The following is a 19,604-nucleotide window of genomic DNA, read 5'->3' on the forward strand; positions in this document are numbered from 1 at the left end:
CTGTCATAGGTAGTTTATTGTTTGAAAAAAATCTTAATATTTTCATTAACTGTAAAGAAGAAAAAGCGACTTGTATGGATAACATTAAAGCCATTATAAACTCAGTCAAACTTGAATTAAACACCAGTGTCAAAGTACTATCTAATTAGAGCAAATCCTCAAATCAGAATTAACAAATAGTGATGGACTACAACCAAACCATCACAATAATACAGAATCAAAACTTCTGACTTCCCCATTTTCATTTGAACATCATCCGCTCTAACTGTCTCTCTTGGGTTTTTTTGCACCTTCAAACAGCTGAGCATTGGGAAATCCTTCATTCTCATCCTCTTTTCTTCTCTTCCCTTGGAATCTCTGTTTACTTGCTCTGTCATCTCCCAGTGGGTTTTTCACCTCTTTCTCTTTTGAGTTTGTTGGATTTTTCATGCCATGGTGCTCTCTTCCAGAAGCTTTTTCAGGGCCATCTCCAGCTATACGACGATTTTCGTGGCGCTGCCCACCAGGACAATCCTCCCTACATCCCCAAGTATGTGACAAAAACTCTCGTCTGGTCTCAGGTGGATCGAACCTCTCTGGAGAAAAGGTCTCTCTGTTCACTGGAGGTCCAGGCTGAGCACCAGCAGCACAGCCCCTGTCAAACTTTCCAGACCATTCGCCATAGTTCCTTTCCCATTCTCTGTATCTTTGCTTTTCAAATGGATCCTGAAATTCAACAGATCTGCCATAGGCAGCTTTCATACCATATAGTGGAACTACTGTGTGTCTGTTAAAATACTCCCTTTCTCCTTCCCCTTGAGGTGTCGTCCTTTGAGTGCGAGCCTGGCCTCTAAATACTGGAGACCTTGACCTAGAGCGGTAATGACCACGTGACCTTGACCTAGAGCGATAGTTATGACTCTTCCCTTTGCCTCTTCTTGGAGACGGCAGCAATGGCGAGTAGGAACGAGAACGACTCCGTGATCGAGAGTCGGAGCGAGTGCAGGAAGAGCCTGATCGTGACTTGCAGTGGGTATACGAACTTCTAGGGTAAGACAAAGCACCATAGGGAGACTTGGACCTTAAAAAAGCACAACACAGAAACTAACTACATTATTTCAAAGCAGTCACTCTCCCCGTTTTTTTTCCTCTCAGATTTGGGTTGGTTGGGTTTTTTTCTCTTGCAGAGAGCAAGTTCTAAGGGCTAAGATGCAGAATCAAATAGCAAGAAAACATGATTTAGCCTGAAGACAGTCACGCTCGATTTTAAAATGCCAGTCTAGTCTATTTAACTTCACTGCTTATTTGGCAATTTGTAGAGGATGCAAAGCACTTGTACTGCAATCCTACATACTATTTAATCCTACGTATTATTTAATCCTCCATACTATTTAATCAACACTTCCAGCCAGATGTCCCAGCAAAATCTTGCACATATCTTGAGCTCTGACTAGGAACCTTAAGTTTGACCTTTATTACAATTACAGTTTGAACTTTACTACGAAGAGACACCAAAAAACCAAAACATGGTCACTATAAGAAGAGGCCACACCTTGAATCCTGGTGTCAGTTTTGGGCCCCACACCCCAGGGCTCAAAAGGGCTGCACCAAGATCACCTCAGGGCTCAAAACGGCGGCCCCAGGGGCACCGGAATCGCCTCAAGGCTCAAAATTTCCGTACAATACTCACAGTTTCCAGGCTGGTTTGTCACCTGCTGAGCAAATTGCCCTGGCTCTCATTGGCTGACCTTTTGGAGTGGGGAGAGGAGAAAGAAAAAAATCCCATTCAGTTTATCTGAAGAGAAGTTTTTCAAGGAAATTCTGAGGTTATAGTTACCGGTTGTGGGGATTGATTGTCCTTGGGGGCCCAGGAGATGTGGGAAAGCTGCTTGTCTTGGAGCAGGAACCTGATACTCCTGGTGAATAAACGCAAACGCATGGAAAAGAAGCCCTCCTGAAATCCAAAAATCATGTTATATCTTGAAGTAAAACTTGCCTTCTCTTCTGACAAAGTGCTGATGGACAGAGAGGAAGATCTTGAAAGTTCCGCGTTTGTCACCAGAGCAGCAGGAGGTGTCACGAGTGGTGGCGGCTGCTGCCCAAGCTGCTTATGGACCCTTCTTGTGTAGCCAGTTCCGTTTCTGAAGTTGTTCACAATCTAGAGGCAGAAGAACCATTTACAGAAAGATAACATTACAGAACATATTCCAGAAACTTCAGCAGATCTACACACAAAAGCCTCTGCGGAGTAAAATTACTTGTGCATTCCTGCAAATGCCATCAAAGCTAAAATAAGTCAACATACAGAGATAGAAACATGTCACATTAAACATGGATGTTAAGGATTGGTATTTAATCCTGTATTTAATGCTTTGGTATTTAAAGTCCTTCAGTGTTAACACCGAATTTGAATGTGAGGCAATCACGCTAAACAAAACTGTGACCTGAATTAGCCAGATTGTCTCTAAATTTAGAATTGTGACCTTCTGGAACAACAGATAATGTGTTTGCAAAGGAAATTCAGCCTTAAGCAATTTAACCTTGCTTAAGGAGTTGTAAATCAATATTTTTTACAAACGCACTTTTCTTACAAACAGCTCGTGTAAAAGTGATCGCGTTACCTGGCGTAGGAACTTGTTGGCAACTAAAGCATCAGGAGAAACATCCGTCCGGTGACATGTTGGGCATTTATGTTCCTCAGATTCCAGTAACGCTGTCCTGATACCTGTGAAGAATTAGAGACATCAAACTATTTTTAGCCAAACTAAGGACATTTTGTGGGTTCTAATCAATTATAAAAACACTTAGATGATTAATGGTTAAATATGGTCTGGAATTAAGGGCATGAAGATATAAATGCTCAATAGTGTAAAAAGATTCTCGTATGCAGCAAATAACTATGGAGTTTTGATATTTTGCTCTTGGAACATTTGAAGATGTAGACTGGGCTGTGTCCTGGTGTTCTAATTAGTCTCATTAGATGAGGCCGTGTCTGGATGTTTCGACTGGTCTTTTTTCCACCTTCTCATCCAGCGAGAAGCCACCAACTTCAAGGTTAATGAATAAAACATGTCTCAAAAACCATGAGTAGGCAGGTTTGAGTTGTGGAGCTTTGAACCAACTCTCTCAGGGAGAAGAACGCAGATTAAATTATATTTATTTCTTATATTTCTTTTCTGATCTTTTAAATGATATTTCTTTCTTATATTTCTACTTTCAGAAGAGCAGGTGTGATGCTTGGCATTAACAAACCCTTACATTCATCACAATAACTGTTTCCACAACAGGGAATAATGACGGCATCGGTCGTAATGTTTTTACAAATGAGACATAACAACTCCTCCGGAACAGGGTCATTGTTTGAGGAGGAGGAGGGCGGTTCCGCTGGTAAAAATGGAGGTTTTTCCTTCTTCCCTCTCGCATAAGCTTCCCTGGATGGAGGGATGGAAAATCAAAAAGTTGAAGATGGGCAAAGGAAAGCTTTTCCAAGCTTTGGATTTCATCAAAGGGAGATAATAGACGGAATTTGCAGGTTACCAGACAGTGACAACGCTTTTTCCCCCGTAACTACAGGTGCTGTGCAACTTGCTGGCATTGCCGCTCACACACTCACACGTGGTTTCTCTCGTTGCCTTTCGGGTTAGTCCAATTAATTCTGTACTTACGCATTAATAATCGGTATTGCGTATTTTCCGGTGCTTGTCAGCATTGCACCCCTCGTACTGGGATCTTCCACCTCCATCAGGAAACTCCTGGGAATTCCTGTGCTCTTTTTAATCCTGGGAACAGGCTCAAAAGTTTTGTCCTGTTATGAACAGAAATGCAGACATATCTCATCTGAAGACCCACACTTCAAATGACATTTCAATGACTACTTTAACTAGCAAAAGCTTTTCATCCTCTCCTTTTGCTCAGCATAAGGGTTGCATGAAGATTCAACAAAAGACTCATGTAACTAAAACACACAAATATCCAACAGGTGGGGTCAACAGAAACATCTCGCTTTTGTACGGAATCCTCAAAACTGCAAAACGTCATTAAAAAGAGTTCAAAACAGAAAAATTTCCAATAATACTGAAATAGATAAACAGGCATGAAGGATCACAGAGGACGATCTACAGCAATATCTATTGTCTATGACCTAGAAAAAGGAAAACTTTACATTTAGAATTCCAGGTTGCCTTGTATTCCGAACAGCTTTTTAACATTGCTGGACAACCTCTGCATTTCACCCCAAGAGAAACAATTCTTCATATGATAATATTAAAATTGAAAACGAAAAGATTTTTTTAAAAGCATCACCAGAAGTCCCCCCCAGTCTTACCCCTTTTGTCGGGCAGTTCTTTATATAGTGGCCGGGTTTTCCGCAACGGAAACAGGTGTACGATGGTGGAGGTTTCTTCACGTAACTAGAAGTTTTTTGGGGAAAAAAAAGAAAAGTGTGTCATTCTTGTGAAAGCAAATGCCTCGACAAGTTTTCCATCATCTTCAGAGAGGAGACCTGACATGACCAACACTCACGTGGCTGGATTGTATTCCCAGCAGGACTGAATCATCATGGCTTTTATTTTATCTTCTTCAGAAGCTTTGGCTTCAGCCAGGTTGGCCGTCTGTTCAACGGGGAATTAATGGTGCGACACACATGTTACGTGTTTGGAACTCAAAACTTTCAGCTCTGTTTGTACCTTTGTAACTAATCCCATTTTCTTCCCAGCTACGTGTAGAAAAATCTGTATTATCCAGGATTTGTAAGCTCTAGATAATTTGAAGGAGAAGATCTCCACTGTCCATTTAATTGAGAAAGATAGAAATTATTTGGACCTTCCAGCATCAATCATTCAGATCAGCCACTCCTGGTTTTGTTTTTGTATGCATTTATACGCTTTCACCCACAAATCAACCATCTACGTTCAACTTTTTATTAAATGATTCTTTCATATATACATTATTTTTCTCAACGCTGATGTAATCCAGATCAACAACTATGAAATCATTTCCAGTAACATTTACGGAAAACTTGACAGATACTTGACTAATTTGAACCCAAACAGTTACAAAACACATCCAAACCCCACAAAACATGACTAGGAATAGACTGTAATTCAAATATGGCATTTAATTCAACAAAATAATAAAGCAGAAAACTTTTTACAACACATTGCCTCCATGCTGAGCCAGTCTGCTCTTAACTTTACGTTATTTTCCTGCATTTTTCTGAAACACTTAAATTTCTTCAAAAGCTGAGATGTCTGACACATGCTTGGACAGTTTTTCACATTTTAGCATAAAATTCCACATGAGATTGCAGAATCAAGGACACATTTAGAATTTAGATTTCAATTTCCTTTGGTGGCTACCTTCCAATCTGATTTTTTCCCAGAATGTACACAATTTAATTTCTGCAGTGAGAGAGGGAAGAAGTTCCCAGTGGGAAGAGATTTCTTGGAAATGAACTCCAGCCTAGAAATTCAGACATCACTGTGCAATCGTCCATGTTACAGAAACGCTTCTGTTTTGGCTGTTGCAAACACCCCTGAAATGTCCATAATTAAATTATTCCGTGAAAATTGTGTTAGCTTCTGGCGCAAAAGTAACGAAACGTATGAAAAACAGTCAAAACAGCTTCTGAAGTGCTGCTTCTTTGCATCTTGAAGATGAGCGATTCTGCAACATGACGTTGGGGCTGAGAGATCACAGGATAGTGTCAAAATATACACACATTTTAAAGGTAAAATGAAGACCTTAAATTATCAAACATGAAGGTATTGTTCACATTACAAGACTTGTGCAGCTATAGGTCGCCATATCAGATTGCAAAATAGGAAGAAACCACTTTTTAAAAAAGTATTTGACAAGAATATATACCTTATATTATATAGTAATACCTTAATAAGCTGTGCCAGAGAAAGAGGTGCAGGAGAGTCATCGATCTGTTCACAAAAAATTAAACGCATATTCAATTGTACCTTCAAGACAGAGCGTAGTAACAGTGGGACAGCAGCACAAAAAAAGCTGTAACGAATTCAAATGTTGCCGCCTTACTGTTCCACAATCACGTGTGAACTTTCCAGCGATTTATTCCTACCACACTAAGTTCTGCTTTGAAATACATACAGAAACATGGGAAAAAAGCCAAATAAACTGTCTTTATGAACACAGAGTTTGTGTTGATACACATGCTAGTAAAAAAAGAGAAAAATAACTGTTTTCAAGAAATAAAAACCCATCTGAATTATTTGGAATACAATAAATGCAATTTACATGACAATAAAGACAAAATAAAAAAAACACATAGGAGACACATGGTATTCAATCTAAGTAGCAAATCCAGATCCAGACCATTTACCAGTCAAGTATTTCCTTGTGTTTCTCATTTATAGAATATTTTAGCAGTGGAATGACAGTGTTTGCAAACCTGAAAAGAACACCACTCCTTTCCCAAATGTAAATTCATAGTTGTGTAGCAACGATATTTAAATTCATGGCAATCTATTAAAGACATTTTTGTACTCAGAGGGGCCCCAACTAAATCACTTCAATTACACAGTTTTAGGAACAAATCCCCAGGTATTTAAGGACATGACAAGGAATCACGGAGCTGCACGGAACTGTCCTCACGACAACGGCGTGACTCACTTTTTACCTTGCTGAGTCCAATATTTTTCTACATTGATTGGAAAATACATTATGTTAATGCTTGGAAAATTCATACAAGGCTGCGTTGGTTAAAATTCACCGTGGTGTGTAGAAAAAAGGGTGAGATTATGTTTTTACATACTGCTTTGGATGTTCCGCTCACTGGCTCCTTTTGACTTCTAGAAGGAGAAATAAAGGTGATCAGAACTTAAATAAAGCATTCCGACCCAACAAAAAGCAGTGCAACCAGATTCTAAAACCCAAACATCAAAACTTGATGTTCTGATGGCCTAAGGAATGTGGAAATTTATTCTTATACATAAACTCTTCTTTCTTGGTGCATTCAGTGCAACTGAAAAAAAAACAAACCAAAATTACATTCCTACTTTGTGACAAATCACTCTACTCAGTCATCTGACAGAGACACAACAAAAATCTCTTTAGAAGAGTGTTTCTTTGTGGAAGCCCAAGCACTGTGATCAGGTGTCTGCCATGTGTAGCCACAAAAGTGCCAAAATACTAAATATGTCATAAAACATATGCTATATTGACTAAAAATAGCAGCAGAAATGTCATTTGAAAGCAGTTACAAGGGTTTTGTGTTATTTCGGAGCCCTGCAACAGACACCAAAAAAAAAAAAGGTCTTAATTGACAGAAAGTGTTCTAAGGTAATCTTGAAAGCACTGCACAATGCAATGTTTTAGGAAATATTTATGACGCTTGAAAACTTGCTGAGATTCCATATACTCATTGATCTGTCACTTCGTTCTTTCATATTTATTTGATCTTTAGTGTGCAAAAAAATCGGATTTGGGGCCTATGAACACCTGCTATCTCCCCCCTCCTCACCCAAATGGAAGAAATAGTCAAACACTGAGAATGAGACTCTTCCCAGATGGGAATAAATTCAACGTTTATGCTACAACATCTTTACTATAAAAGCAAACACATAAACCAAGGAATCCCTCTGTGTCCAGGAAAAGGGATCTACAACGTGGGTCTCAGAACAACCAACCCCGAGAACAAACCCAGTTAAATCATCTGAAGAGTCACCGCTGTTGGAGTTCGATCCTCACCTCCTAAAAATGTAGGCCGGAAAAAGTAGGCCTAAAAATGTAGGCTTATAAAATGTAAGCCTAAAAATGCAGGCATAAAAACATAGGGTCAGGTCCATTCAAAACTACGGCATCACAAGAAAAATTAACAGCCGCTTTAATAAGCAAGATACAATCTGAATGCCTCTATAAACTAATATCCATAAAAAAGCTTAAAACACACTGAAACGCCTCACAAAGAATACAAAGCTCTATGAATACTTACAAAATGTGTGCTCCAGCCGCGATTCTTCCAACAATTTTTGATGAGATCTTAGGGACTGGAGCATTGTCATCTGTGTCTTCTGAAAACAACATAAATACAGAAAAGAAAAATAAATTAGTCAATTCATGAGTGTATATTAATATGAGAATCCCTTTACAGATACAAAAGCAAAATTTTATACGTAACATCACACTTCTATCGTCTCCATGTGTGAATGGGACATTTTGAGAATGCACAAGGAGCAAAATATTTCTCACAGAAGAGCAAAAATACCCCAACTACTTGGGAAACTTAGACTGAGCCTAAAACACCGAGATCCCTCCACGAGGACGGTTTTTCTATTTATATTTTACACCACATTCGTCTTTAGACAAGGAGGAAAGCCATCAGTCCTTTTAGATTAGGCCCAAACAAAAAACCCAGCTACCCGAGACACTTAGACTAAGCCTAAAATACAAAGATCCCTCCATGGTGACGGTTTTTCTATTTATATTTTACACCACATTCATCTTTAGATGAGGAGGAAAGCCATCAGAACTTTTAGATTAAGCCCAAACAAAAAACCCAGCTACCTGAGACACTTAGACTAAGCCTAAAATGCAAAGATCCCTCCATGAGGATGGTTTTTATACTGTACTTTCACAATCTGGATATGTCTAAATCTTTTCAAGCTCCATCAGCAGCTGTTCCCTGGGACCTGCTGGCAGTTTTAAGAATTAAAAAAAAAAAGAAAAGAAACTTAAAAAAGAAAAGAAAAAAATGCTGCAGATCTACTTAGGCTCTGTGATGGTGGTTTGGTGCAGGGATCAAGCATAACATGGGAATATTTCACCATTTCTGCTCTGGTTTTCAGTGTATTACTCCAAAACACCCACCTGATGGCATCTTTTCAACAGCAAACCCAGCAATTTCCAGAATTCAGCTTTCTGAGGGAACTGAGAAATTGCTGAGCTGCAAGTAACTCCTGCAGTGTCCCTGTCACCTGCAGTGTCACGGAATCCTCACCACGGTACCGGGCATTGTGACAAAGGTTCTATGTCACCTGGGTGTGGCAGCCCAGCGCCCCCTAGGGGAGGGGGAGCCTGTCAGCCCCGGGCCTGTCACTGCCTGCTGTCCCTCCTGTCACTGCCTCATGTCCCTCCTGTCACTGCCTGGTGTCCCTCCTGTCACTGCCTGGTGTCCCTCCTGTCACTGCCTGCTGTCCCTCCTGTCACTGCCAAAAAAGGAGAGACTCTTCTAAAACAATCCTGCAGGGTTTGGGAGCTCTCTGCCCACATGCAGAGCCCTGCGATGGCTTCAGGACATGGAGGGGAGGGCAGCTGGTTCTCTCCCTCCACTGACCCCTTCTCGGCCACCTCTCCAGCAGCAGCACTTTGCTCCCAAGCTGTGCCAGAGCCACCCAAAAAGCCTTTCTCTTCCCCCTGGGGATCTAAAGGAGCAACAAGATGGGAAGAAACGGTCCCCTCTCTGCCTCAGAGCAGCCTTGCGGTCACTTGGGCCTTCCAAACATGGCCAAAGAACATGGCCTTGTGTGTTTCCTGAGGCTACAGAAGAGGGGACACCACTGGAAAATGAGTCCCCTGCCCCTGGTGATGGCTGAGCCCAACATGGGAACATCAATCCCAGCTAAGGGCTCCTTGAAGAGTCCCCACTGTCCCTCTAACTGCATTTCTACAAAGAAACAGCACTCAAGAATGACACAGATTCAAATCACGTATCTGTTTGGCCACCTCAGGTGGTGCTCCTTCTGCTCTGGACCTCCAGCCAAGGCCACTCCATCCTGGGCACCACTGATCTGGCCTTCAGTGGGTGGCATTGCATAGACATGGACCCCTGGGACATGGGTGGCACCAAAGGGGAGGGCTCCAAGCTGTATCCCGCTGAGACGGTCTTCTGCGGTTCTGTCAGCACCGACCAGAACATCTCAGGCCTTGATGTCGGTAATTGTGCTGTCTCCGGTCTTGGTGGCTGTGGAATGCAGACCTTGTAGGTGGGCTCCTCGGGCAGCCTGGCCTCAGAACTCATTGGTGGTAATTTGCTTCCCATGGGAACTTTCTTTTCGCCTTGTCCTGCTCTGCACCTCTGAGGGTTCACGGCCTGCGCTGGGCTCTGCTTTGGTGCTTGGCCTTTGAGCTCAGATTTGCCCTTGGCTTGGCCACTCATGGGCTGCTTTTTCCAGAGGAGTCCCCGGGGATGGCTGGCAGACGCCTGAAATGACACGACAGGAGGGGACGGCCTGAGGACACGATGGGTTTGGGGCCCCATCCTGCCCCCACGAGCCACGTGCCTGTTTGCGCAGCCACCCGCAGCTCAGCCGATGGCTGCGCTGAGCTCAGGAGAGGAAATCCCTGAGCCAGGCCCCTCGGTGGCACACGGCTGTCCCCATGCACAGCTCAGGAGGCCACACTCGGCGCTCTCCTGAAGGAGTGGAAAGGAACCAGCCCTGTGAAGTGGGGGCTCCTGGCAGCCCCATCCCAGCCCTCCAGGTGCTGCCTTCACCACTGTTCAGCAGCAACGAACGGCAAGTGTTTGGGGCTGGGGAATGGGCTCCTGCTGGGACAGAAAATGACCTCGTGCAGACACCAGTCCTGAGCCCCCAGACTCACCTGACCCCAGAGCTGTTCCTCATCTCCATCGCCTTCTTACCCCAGAGCTGTTCGTGTTCCTTCTTAGTCAAGCTGGAATGGGCTGGCAAGGGCAGCTGAGCAAATCTCTCTGGAAACAGGAGGAGACGCCTTGTCAGAAGAGCATCACTGATTCTGCCAGCCCGGGTGACACGCAGTGGTGCTCAGGCCTCTTCCCAAAACATGCGAGAGGGCCGTTCTGCTCCCCTGAGAGCGCCGTCTCCAGAGGCCTCGCACCCTCCCCAACAGCGGCACCTCCGGGCTCCTCTGCGAACGCGTCAGTGGCGCCAGGTTCTGGAAAGAGGGGCTGGGTGATGCCAGGACATGACAGACTCTCTTGGAGAGGTAATTCCCAAAGTGAGGACAGGCCCTTGAATCCTCACCCTTCTGCTGTAGCCAGGGATGGGCTTGCCCAGCCCAGCCCAGGGCTTGGTTCTTGTGAAGTCAAGCTTAGGAGAACAGGCTGTGCCAAGCTGGCATGAAGCTTTGGTGCAAGTCAGAGCCTTTTGACCATCATGGCCAGGGATTTTTCCATCAGACTGCATAAGCTGGTTGCCCACGCTATGGAAATGAGCTGGGAGTTGCTTTCCCTTCCATGCCTTGCCTGAGAGGTGGCAAACCCTCTTTTTTCTTTTTTCTTCCACTTGCCCTCACCAGGGACATTTGTCAAGACCTTCAGAGGGTCCCTGGGCAGTGGTTTCTCCACCAACTCCAGTTCAAACCTGGATAGAAAGAGATGACACCAGCATGACCCAGGGCACCACCAGCCCTCCCGCTTGCTGGGATCACCTGCTCACAGGCAGAGTTTAGCACACTCGTAAAGGCCATTGTGTTCCCAAGTCGACTGTGCCCCATCCCCAAGGACTGTCCTGGGAGATGGGGTCACCGAGGAAGGAGTCCTGGTGACATGGGAAAGAAAGTGTTGCCTGAAATCCTCCGTCTGACCCATCAGTTCTGCTCACAGGAATGGCCACAGGCCAGATACAAATGAGAGTCACTGCTCATTGTCCCTGCAGCAGGACACTCGTGGTCACACGGAGCAAAAGCCGCCAAACTGCAGCTGAGCGGCTGCTCAGCCAGAGGCCAAAGCTGCCGACGTGCTCACAGGGGACAGACGATGACACGGCCAGTGGGAGTCAGGGAAGCAACAGCTACCGTGTGAAGACACCACCATGTGCAGCAGCTGGGCAACCTGCAATGGAGGAACGTGGAGATGGCAGGGCATGCTCAATGTGGGCAAGCTCCTCAAGAGTGGAGGAGTTCAGGGCAGGAAGAGGTGGCGGGATCGTGGTCTCGCCTGGCCTGAGCAGCTGGCCGTGTCCTGGCCGGCCGCACACAGGCAGGGCTGGGGAACTGTGGTGGGTCTGCCCAGGTGGTGGGGGGCTCTGGAAGTCGGGGTGCTGGTGCCTGTGGCCTCACGGGTCCCCCCGTGCCCACCTCACCCGGGCTGAGGCTGGAGCAGAAACTGTGTGTTCCAAGAGCAAATGGCACCTGGCAGCCCCGTGCCCAGGACTACAGCTCCCAGCATGGGCTGGGGCGCTCCCTCCAGCTCTCTGAGCCATGGCCACAGCGTCCCCGGCCCGGCCTGGTGAGGCCTTGGCACAGGCCGCCCCGGGCAGTGGTGGAGTCACCGTCCCTGGAGGGTTTAAACCATGGGCAGATGTGGGGCTGAGGGACATGGCTCAGTGTGACCTTGGCAGTGCTGGGTCACAGTTGGACCTGGTGATCTCAAAGGTCTTTTCCAACCAGAAGGATTCGGAGCATCCAGGACAGACTTGGTGGCGCGGAGCAGCAGCCTCTGGGCCCGGCCAGTCGGCCCAACTCGGTCTCACTCGCTGTTGGCTCATCCAGCCCAGTTCAGACCCAGTGACTCGACCTCCACATTGAACCAGAAGAGGCTGCAAGATGGGCCCACGCAGCACACAGCTCTCAAAACCCCCTGTCCTGGTTTTCTTCAGAACAAGTTTCTCTTTTAGTGAATTTCCCTGTCAGCTAAAGTCTTCTTAGTAACTGCAGTTTTCCTGAAAGTTAGGTACATGTTTTGGTAGACATAGCAATGGAACGCAAGGTCATTGATAATGATGCATCCCACGAGATGGGCAGGCAGGAGGTGAACTGAAAAATTGACCAACTAAAGTATTCCATCCCATTCACGTCATACTTCATATAAAAGTGGGAGGTCACGAGGATCTTGTCCCTTTTCCTTCTGGCTGACATTGGGAGAGGACCTTGCGAGTTGTCCCTGCGAACTGAGGCCTAGTGACAGACTGAATCCAGCTCCGGTTGGCTGGAGAGTCCGGTCCAGGACTTCGGGTGCCGGCCCTACACCTGCCGGAGCAGTTGCCGGGACTTTCACGATTGGTTTTGTATATTTTGTGTTATTTTCTCTATTTTATTAGTAGCATTAGTAAAACATTTTTAATTTTTTCCAACTGTCTTCTCTCTGTCCTTCTTTCCCTCCCAATCGCCTGTCCTTAGTGGGGAGGGGGGAGAGGGAGGGGCTGAATGGGAAAGTGGGGGGAGAGGAGGTTAACAATACATCTGCCACGGTTTTATTGTCACCCCGCAATCAAACCACGTCAACAGCCCATAGGATGGGGATCGTATCATCCCATAAAGGGCAGCTCTCTCAAATCTCTAGCATGCTGACTTGTGCTACATCTGTGGCCAGTCTTCTCCCTGGAGACAAAATTTGGTGTTCTCTATTGAGGGAAAGTTGGTTACAGTTTAGCTGCTGAGCCAGCACATGTCTGCTCACAGGACTTGGCAGTATGTGCACAATCCTCAGGCCCTTGGGGGATAGCTGGAAGGTGTCAAAGGGAAAAAATCAAGGATCTCTCTTGTGATGGGAGGGAGCTCCTACTGAGGAGGAGAGGGTTAAAGAGCCATAGACTTGTTGGAAATTGGGCCTCACTGATTCTTTTGCTTCTTAAATCAGTTAAGGGTATTTTTAAGGATTGTACAGTTATTTCTAAGTAACAGTAGCTGTTGGGGTGCAGTGTATCCTGTTCTTGCTGCTCTGCAAACATTCAGTGTGTTTAAGAAGATGTGCTTGCAGTTTTAAAAGCCTTTAGTTGGTCTGGTTTGCAAGGGCTATCAAGAAAAGCCTCAGCTAATTTTTTCATCATCTTGCACCTCAGACTCCTGGAAGGTTTTTCTCAATCTATTTTTCTTATGTTACCAAATAATCCAGGACCATTTAGTGGAGACTGTGTTTTGTTTATCTGTTTTCTTGATAAGTATTTCTGATGGTTTGTGGAGGTATTTAGGTATGTAGTTGAAATGCCTTAAGCTTGGTAAGACTTCAGAGTGATTTGTAACATGCAGGTTTAGAAATCTATGGAAAGTATTGATGTAGCTCTTTATTTAATTGCTTTATAAAGCTAAACTATTTCAGCTCTTCTGATGGCATGACTGGCTGTAGGAAAAGTGCTCTTCCCCTGGCCAAGCAAATAGTGCAGTTGGTGCTGAAATGGAGTCTGAGATCTTCTTTGACAGAACCTTCTTTTCTTGTTTATGTAGTACAGTGTCCTGGTTTTGTTAAAAAACAAGTTTCTCTTGTAGCGAATTTCCCTGTCAGCTAAAGTCTTCTTATTAACTGCAGTTTTCCTGAAAGTTAGGTACATGTTTTGGTAGACATAGCAATGGAATGCAAGGTCATTGATAATGATGCATCCCGCGAGATGTGCAGGCAGGAGGTGAATTGAAAACCGACCAACTAAAGTATTCCATCCCATTCACGTCATACTTCATATAAAAGTGGGGGATCACGAGGATCTCGTCCCTTTTTCCTTATGGCCGACATTGGGAGAGGACCTTGCGAGTTGTCCCTGCGAACTGAGGCCTAGTGACAGACTGAATCCAGCTCCGGTTGGCTGGAGAGTCCGGTCCAGGACTTCAGGTGCCGGCCCTACACCTGCCAGAGCAGTTGCCGGGACTTTCAAGATTGATTTTGTATGTTTTGTATTATTTTCTCTATTTTATTAGTAGCATTAGTAAAACATTTTTAATTTTTTCCAACCATCTTCCCTCTGTCCTTCTTTCCCTCCCAGTCGCCTGTCCTTAGTGGGAAGGGGGGAGAGGGAGGGGCTGAATGGGAAAGTGGGGGGAGAGGAGGTTAACAATACATCTGCCACGGTTTTATTGTCACCCCGCAATCAAACCACGACATACAGGAAGACGGAATTTAGAATTAGACATGCAGGGGATGGTTTACCTGTGAGCCATGAGCCAGCCAATTGGGCTGAAGTCAGAGTCTATGATGTTGTGGGGGTTTGTTTGTTTTCTAAGTGATCTAGTGGTTGCGAGTGTGTGACATCTAATTCAATTCACTTTCTTTAGTCACAGCACTGCTTTTAAAGATCAGATCCGAAATGTGGAAATATTCCTTTCTCTTGTATCCTGAGCTCTTTGGGAAATATCTGTATATCTGGGAATTTGGGAAATATCTTTGGGAAATCACTGTAAACCCTTCAACAGCTCTTTAAGTAACTGTAAGCCTCATGCTCTCTTCAGCTGTAAACTACCCCAACCTGTATCAACAGTGATACTCTTTTTTCTAGGCAGTGAATTGATTTTCAGCACTAACGCTGCTGGCTGGGAGGCGAGTGGTTGTTTTATGGTAGTGCAACAATACAAATGACTGTGAAAAGAAGGGAATAAGTTTTGTCACTCAGTGGCCATAAAGAAATGGAGTTCAATGAGCTGGACTGGTCTCAAGAATGATGATGCTGACTCTTCCTGATCCTATCAATAGTATGGGCACTCAATCTTAGTTTATGGCTTAGTTTTCCTCCCAAAATGAGGCTTTGGGCCATAAAAATGGGGTTTTTTCCCTCAAAATGATGATTAGCTGAAGTCCAGCATCTGCTCTCTGCCACCTCCTTCCTTGATCCTTTCAAGATCTTGAGCCCCACTGTTCTGTGGTCCTCACAGCCACAGCTGCCATCAGTTACCGTGTCCTGAAACCAATTCTTCTCTCGCATTGACAGGCAGATCAGGCTGGGCATCACCCCAGCTGGCCCCTCTGTTGTCCGTAAAACAGAGTTCTTTACCCGAGGTGCATGCAAATGAGCCAAATTCTGCACACATGAAGACAAGAGATGCTTTTTATTACAGGATTGTACAAGTCTGGATGCTGGATCCAGCTAGCGTACCAGCAGTACAAAGGTCTCAATCATTTATACAAAATCTGATCACTATACACATGCCCTCAGGGCCGTCCTGTACAGCTGATTGGTTACAATATTTGCATACAAGTTATGACTCACTGTTCTTACTACGCATGCTCAGTGAGTAGGGGTCTTCTCCTGGAGGCCGGTAGCCTTTGATGCGGAGGTATGTTTTGAGATTAAAATTCTATTCTAATGAGCAACGTTTACTTTAAGTTAAGCATGTCCACAAAATTTGGCAATAAGCACTAGATACTCAACTGTCCATGGCTGACTTCTCACTTCTGGGATAGGTTTTGTTCTACAATTAAAAATTAATTGCTGCTAGACATCTCATTTATTATTCACCTAATACTAACTTTCTAGTAGGCCTCATGATCAGGTCTTTTGGCCTAACAGCTTCCCCGCTTTGGGACTTATTTGTACACATCTATATATATCAAGTAAGTCCCACCTTTTCTAAACTCTTTTAGTGACTGCAGCACAACACCTCACTATATATTGCAACATAACATACAAACATACAAATATAACAATTGCTAATACAACGATTACAATCAGCTTCTTAATCCACTCTGTAAATCAGAAATCCAGGATGTCAACCATGCCCAAACTTCTTGATATCTAGAAGAGGTGGTTTTTTCTGTACCTCATGCAAGACTGTCATATGTTCACAAATCTCCTCTAAGTCAGATGTGATTCTTTTAGATTGAGCAACATTGAAATGAAGTATTTTCCCAAAGTGGTCCCTAGATGTATCAATAGGAAGGGGTATTCCTAATATGGAAACCCCCTTATTTGAATTTTCAAGGAAACACGTGCACACTCAGCAATTGGTCTTGTTAGCCACCTGCAGGGTCTTCTGGATCATCATAAAATGTACATTTTGGGTCCATGGATTCTCCTGATTTAACAGTCTGTGAATTTACTGTACCATATAACGGGCAAAGAATTATGGAACTGTAATACATGTTTAAACAGATATCTACAAAGAAAACAGGCTAATGCTACAGTCAATATTCTTGAATACAATCAGATTCTGTCTAAGATTCTGTATGGGATTCTATTTCAGTCTAAGTGCAGTTCATTAAGTTTTCTCCATTTTTAGTTTTAAAAGAGTGATATCTTCTTATTTCCATCCAGCCTCTGTACTTTTCTGTCTTCTAATGTGGTGGATTCAGGAATTGACTCCCTTAAGTTTCACAGCTGTGTTAGTTATCAACAATACTGCACAGAGTCCTTTCCGCTGCTCTTTCAGAGGTTTGTCCCTCCAGGTCCAAAGAGAGACTTGATCTCCAGGTCAGAAGGGAGGCACAGGCACATCCAGTGCCACAGGTACTTTCACCTGGATATACCTATGTAATGATGAGAAAGTTTTTCCTAAAGGCGACATATATTCAGTGAGCATTTGGTTCCCCGAAATATGCATTTGATCAGCTTTTCCTGTCTGTATTACTTCTGCTATAAAACCTGGGCCTCGATCTGACGAGATCCCGTCTGGAACCCCAAACCTTGGTGTGACTTCACTCAATAATTTCTTTGCTACTTCCCTAGCTTTGTTGGTCCGGCATGGGAAAGCTTCAGGCCATCCGGAAAAGGGATCTACTAATACCAAAAGACATTTATAATTATTACACTTTGGTACTTCAGAAAAGTCAATTTGCCAATATTGTCCCAGAAAATTCCCTCTCTTTATCTATCCAGGTGGAGGCTTTAACCCTATCTTAGGATTATTTTATAACATATCACGCGTTGTTTTGCTATTTGATTAGCACAGCTTTGCATTTTGGGTCATAACGAGCTGCACAAGGAACATTTCTGCTCCAGCCCTGTCATCTACGCAGGTACATGTGACATCAGAAGCAGCCGCACAAACCGGAGGCTGCTCTGGCGCCGTCCCCTAGAAAGGCACATTTGACATCAGAAGCACATGCAAAAGCCAGCTTCCTCCTTCTGCCCTGTCACCTGCTCGTGCACTGTGACATCACAAGCCACTGCACAAGCCAGGGTCGTGCTCCTTGCCTGCCACACGTGCAGGTACCAGAGACATCACCTGCCCCTGCAGAAGTCAGGGGCCTGCTCCTGCTCCGAAACCTCCTCGGCCACCAGTGACATCGCAACCAGCTGCACCAGACAGGAATTCGCTCCTACCCTGTCACCTTCTCAGACGCCTGTGACATCATATGCACCTGCACATAGAAGGTTCCTGCTCCAGCCCTCTCACCTACTCGTGTCCATGTGGTGTCACACATACCTGTGCAGGCCAGCTGCTGCTCCTTCCTTCACAGCTACAGACCTACCAGTGGCATCACAAGCAGCTGCATAAGCCAGAGGATTCCTCCTCCCCCATCTCCTGCTTGGGATCATGTGAGCTCAAGGTGAGTGTTTCCACATCTAGAGTTGGTAAAGCAAATAAAATTAGTATAATGCTTTGTAAAGCTCTTTATGATGAGCTCTTGGAGTTACAATGTGGCACACCATTTTAAATAGTCAGGAAGCTATTTGGTTATAGGTACCTGTTGCCCGATTGGAAGATGACATTAATTCTGTTTTCCTTCTCTACCAGGAAGAACTTCCTTTAGAGTTTGAGGTGACCAGAATGAAAACCAGATGGAAGGGTAAAGCTCATCTTCTGTGGCATTATTTTCCACCATGTACTAAGAAATTCAGTGCATTCGCAATTCATGGCTCAGAAGAGAGAAAGTATCTTCGTCCTGTGCCTCAACATGAACCACAGGAAGGACAGAAATCAGATTTGTAAGCATGAAATTAGCTCTTTTGTAATAGAGCTGCACTATTATTGGAATCCTTAAAGCAAGCTAACCTGGTTTCCAGACTGAGTGTCATGAGTATTTTAACTGTACTGCTTAGCCCCAGATCCACCGGCACTTTACTTTGTATAGAGTCGCAGAATCATTTCGGTTGGAAGAGACCCTCAGGATCATCGAGTCCAACCACAACCCAACTCTGGCACTAAGCCATGTCCCTGAGAACCTCGTCTAAACGCCTTTTAAACCCCTCCAGGGATGGTGACTCCACCACCGCTCTGGGCAGCCTGTTCCAATGCCCAACAGCCCTTTCCAGGAATAATGTTTTCCCTAATATCCAGTCTGAACCTCCCTGGCGCGACTTGAGGCCGTTTCCTCTGGTCCTGGCGCTTGTTCCTGGGGAGCAGAGCCCGACCCGCCCTGGCTCCAAGCTCCTTTCAGGCAGTTCAGAGATCAGAAGGTCTCCCCTCAGCCCCTGTTCTCCAGGCTGAACCCCCAGGTCCTTCAGTCGCTCCCATCACACTTGTGTAAACAACCTCATCTATACAGATGGTTCCATATTATGGAAAAATTCGAAAAGGCAGACTAAACTGAAAAGTATATTAAAAGGATACCCAGTATCAATAGAAAAAATAGAATATCTTGATTTTTCAATCATGCTCTGGGCCTGTTTATTTTCTTTGACATTGAGGATAAGATGATTTGATAAAACCTCAGGATACTTTGTATAAATTAACTAGCTCTAGATGTGCTCTGTAGTTCTTATACAATCTTGTTACTCAACATAAAATGATGGCCAGGTAAGGTAAATTTTAGGTTAAGTTACCCTTTTTTGCCTTTCTCTAAGTAAACCTTAACTTCTGGAACTGTTTACTAAAAAACCAAAAAGAATATTCTCTTTATCGGTGTTCTGTAAGAAATAGATAGAGTTTTGGCTTTTGTGGTGTTTTTTGTTTGGTTGGTTGTTGTTTTTTTCCTCCTGTGGTAAACTGGAGAATGCCTGTAATATTTTTCAGGAAGGGATTATTTACATTCTTTCTGCAGTACTTCTTCCAAAAACACCCTTAACTTTTTCAGATACTGGTAGCAGATGCAATTGTGTGAA

General features: G+C 44.4%; 1 protein-coding gene across 1 annotated transcript; it reads right to left on the reverse strand.

Annotated features, from left to right (window-relative positions):
* Positions 1-261: 261 nt before the first annotated feature.
* Positions 262-17,846, reverse strand: LOC136002916 (E3 ubiquitin-protein ligase RBBP6-like). The gene is made up of 12 exons (XM_065658153.1): positions 17,785-17,846; positions 11,215-11,282; positions 10,543-10,651; positions 6,758-6,794; positions 5,865-5,909; positions 4,501-4,589; positions 4,304-4,388; positions 3,645-3,784; positions 3,238-3,410; positions 2,601-2,704; positions 1,976-2,137; positions 262-1,083 (listed from the first exon to the last, which is right to left on the reverse strand). Exons 1-12 carry the CDS (start codon positions 17,844-17,846, stop codon positions 262-264), a joined length of 1,896 nt encoding a protein of 631 aa, XP_065514225.1.
* Between the last annotated feature and the right edge of the window lie 1,758 nt (positions 17,847-19,604).

The sequence above is a fragment of the Caloenas nicobarica genome, unplaced genomic scaffold, assembly GCF_036013445.1.
Source record: "Caloenas nicobarica isolate bCalNic1 unplaced genomic scaffold, bCalNic1.hap1 Scaffold_83, whole genome shotgun sequence".
NCBI lineage: Eukaryota > Metazoa > Chordata > Aves > Columbiformes > Columbidae > Caloenas > Caloenas nicobarica.

Coding starts and splice junctions, on each gene's coding strand:
- LOC136002916 (XM_065658153.1), bottom strand. CDS start 17,846: ATGTCACTGGTGGCCGAGGAGGTTTCGGAGCAGGAGCAGGCCCCTGAC. Junction 4,389..4,500: donor TGGGAATACAATCCAGCCAC/GTGAGTGTTGGT, acceptor AAAAACTTCTAG/TTACGTGAAGAAACCTCCAC. Junction 2,138..2,600: donor CCAACAAGTTCCTACGCCAG/GTAACGCGATCA, acceptor TTCTGCCTCTAG/ATTGTGAACAACTTCAGAAA.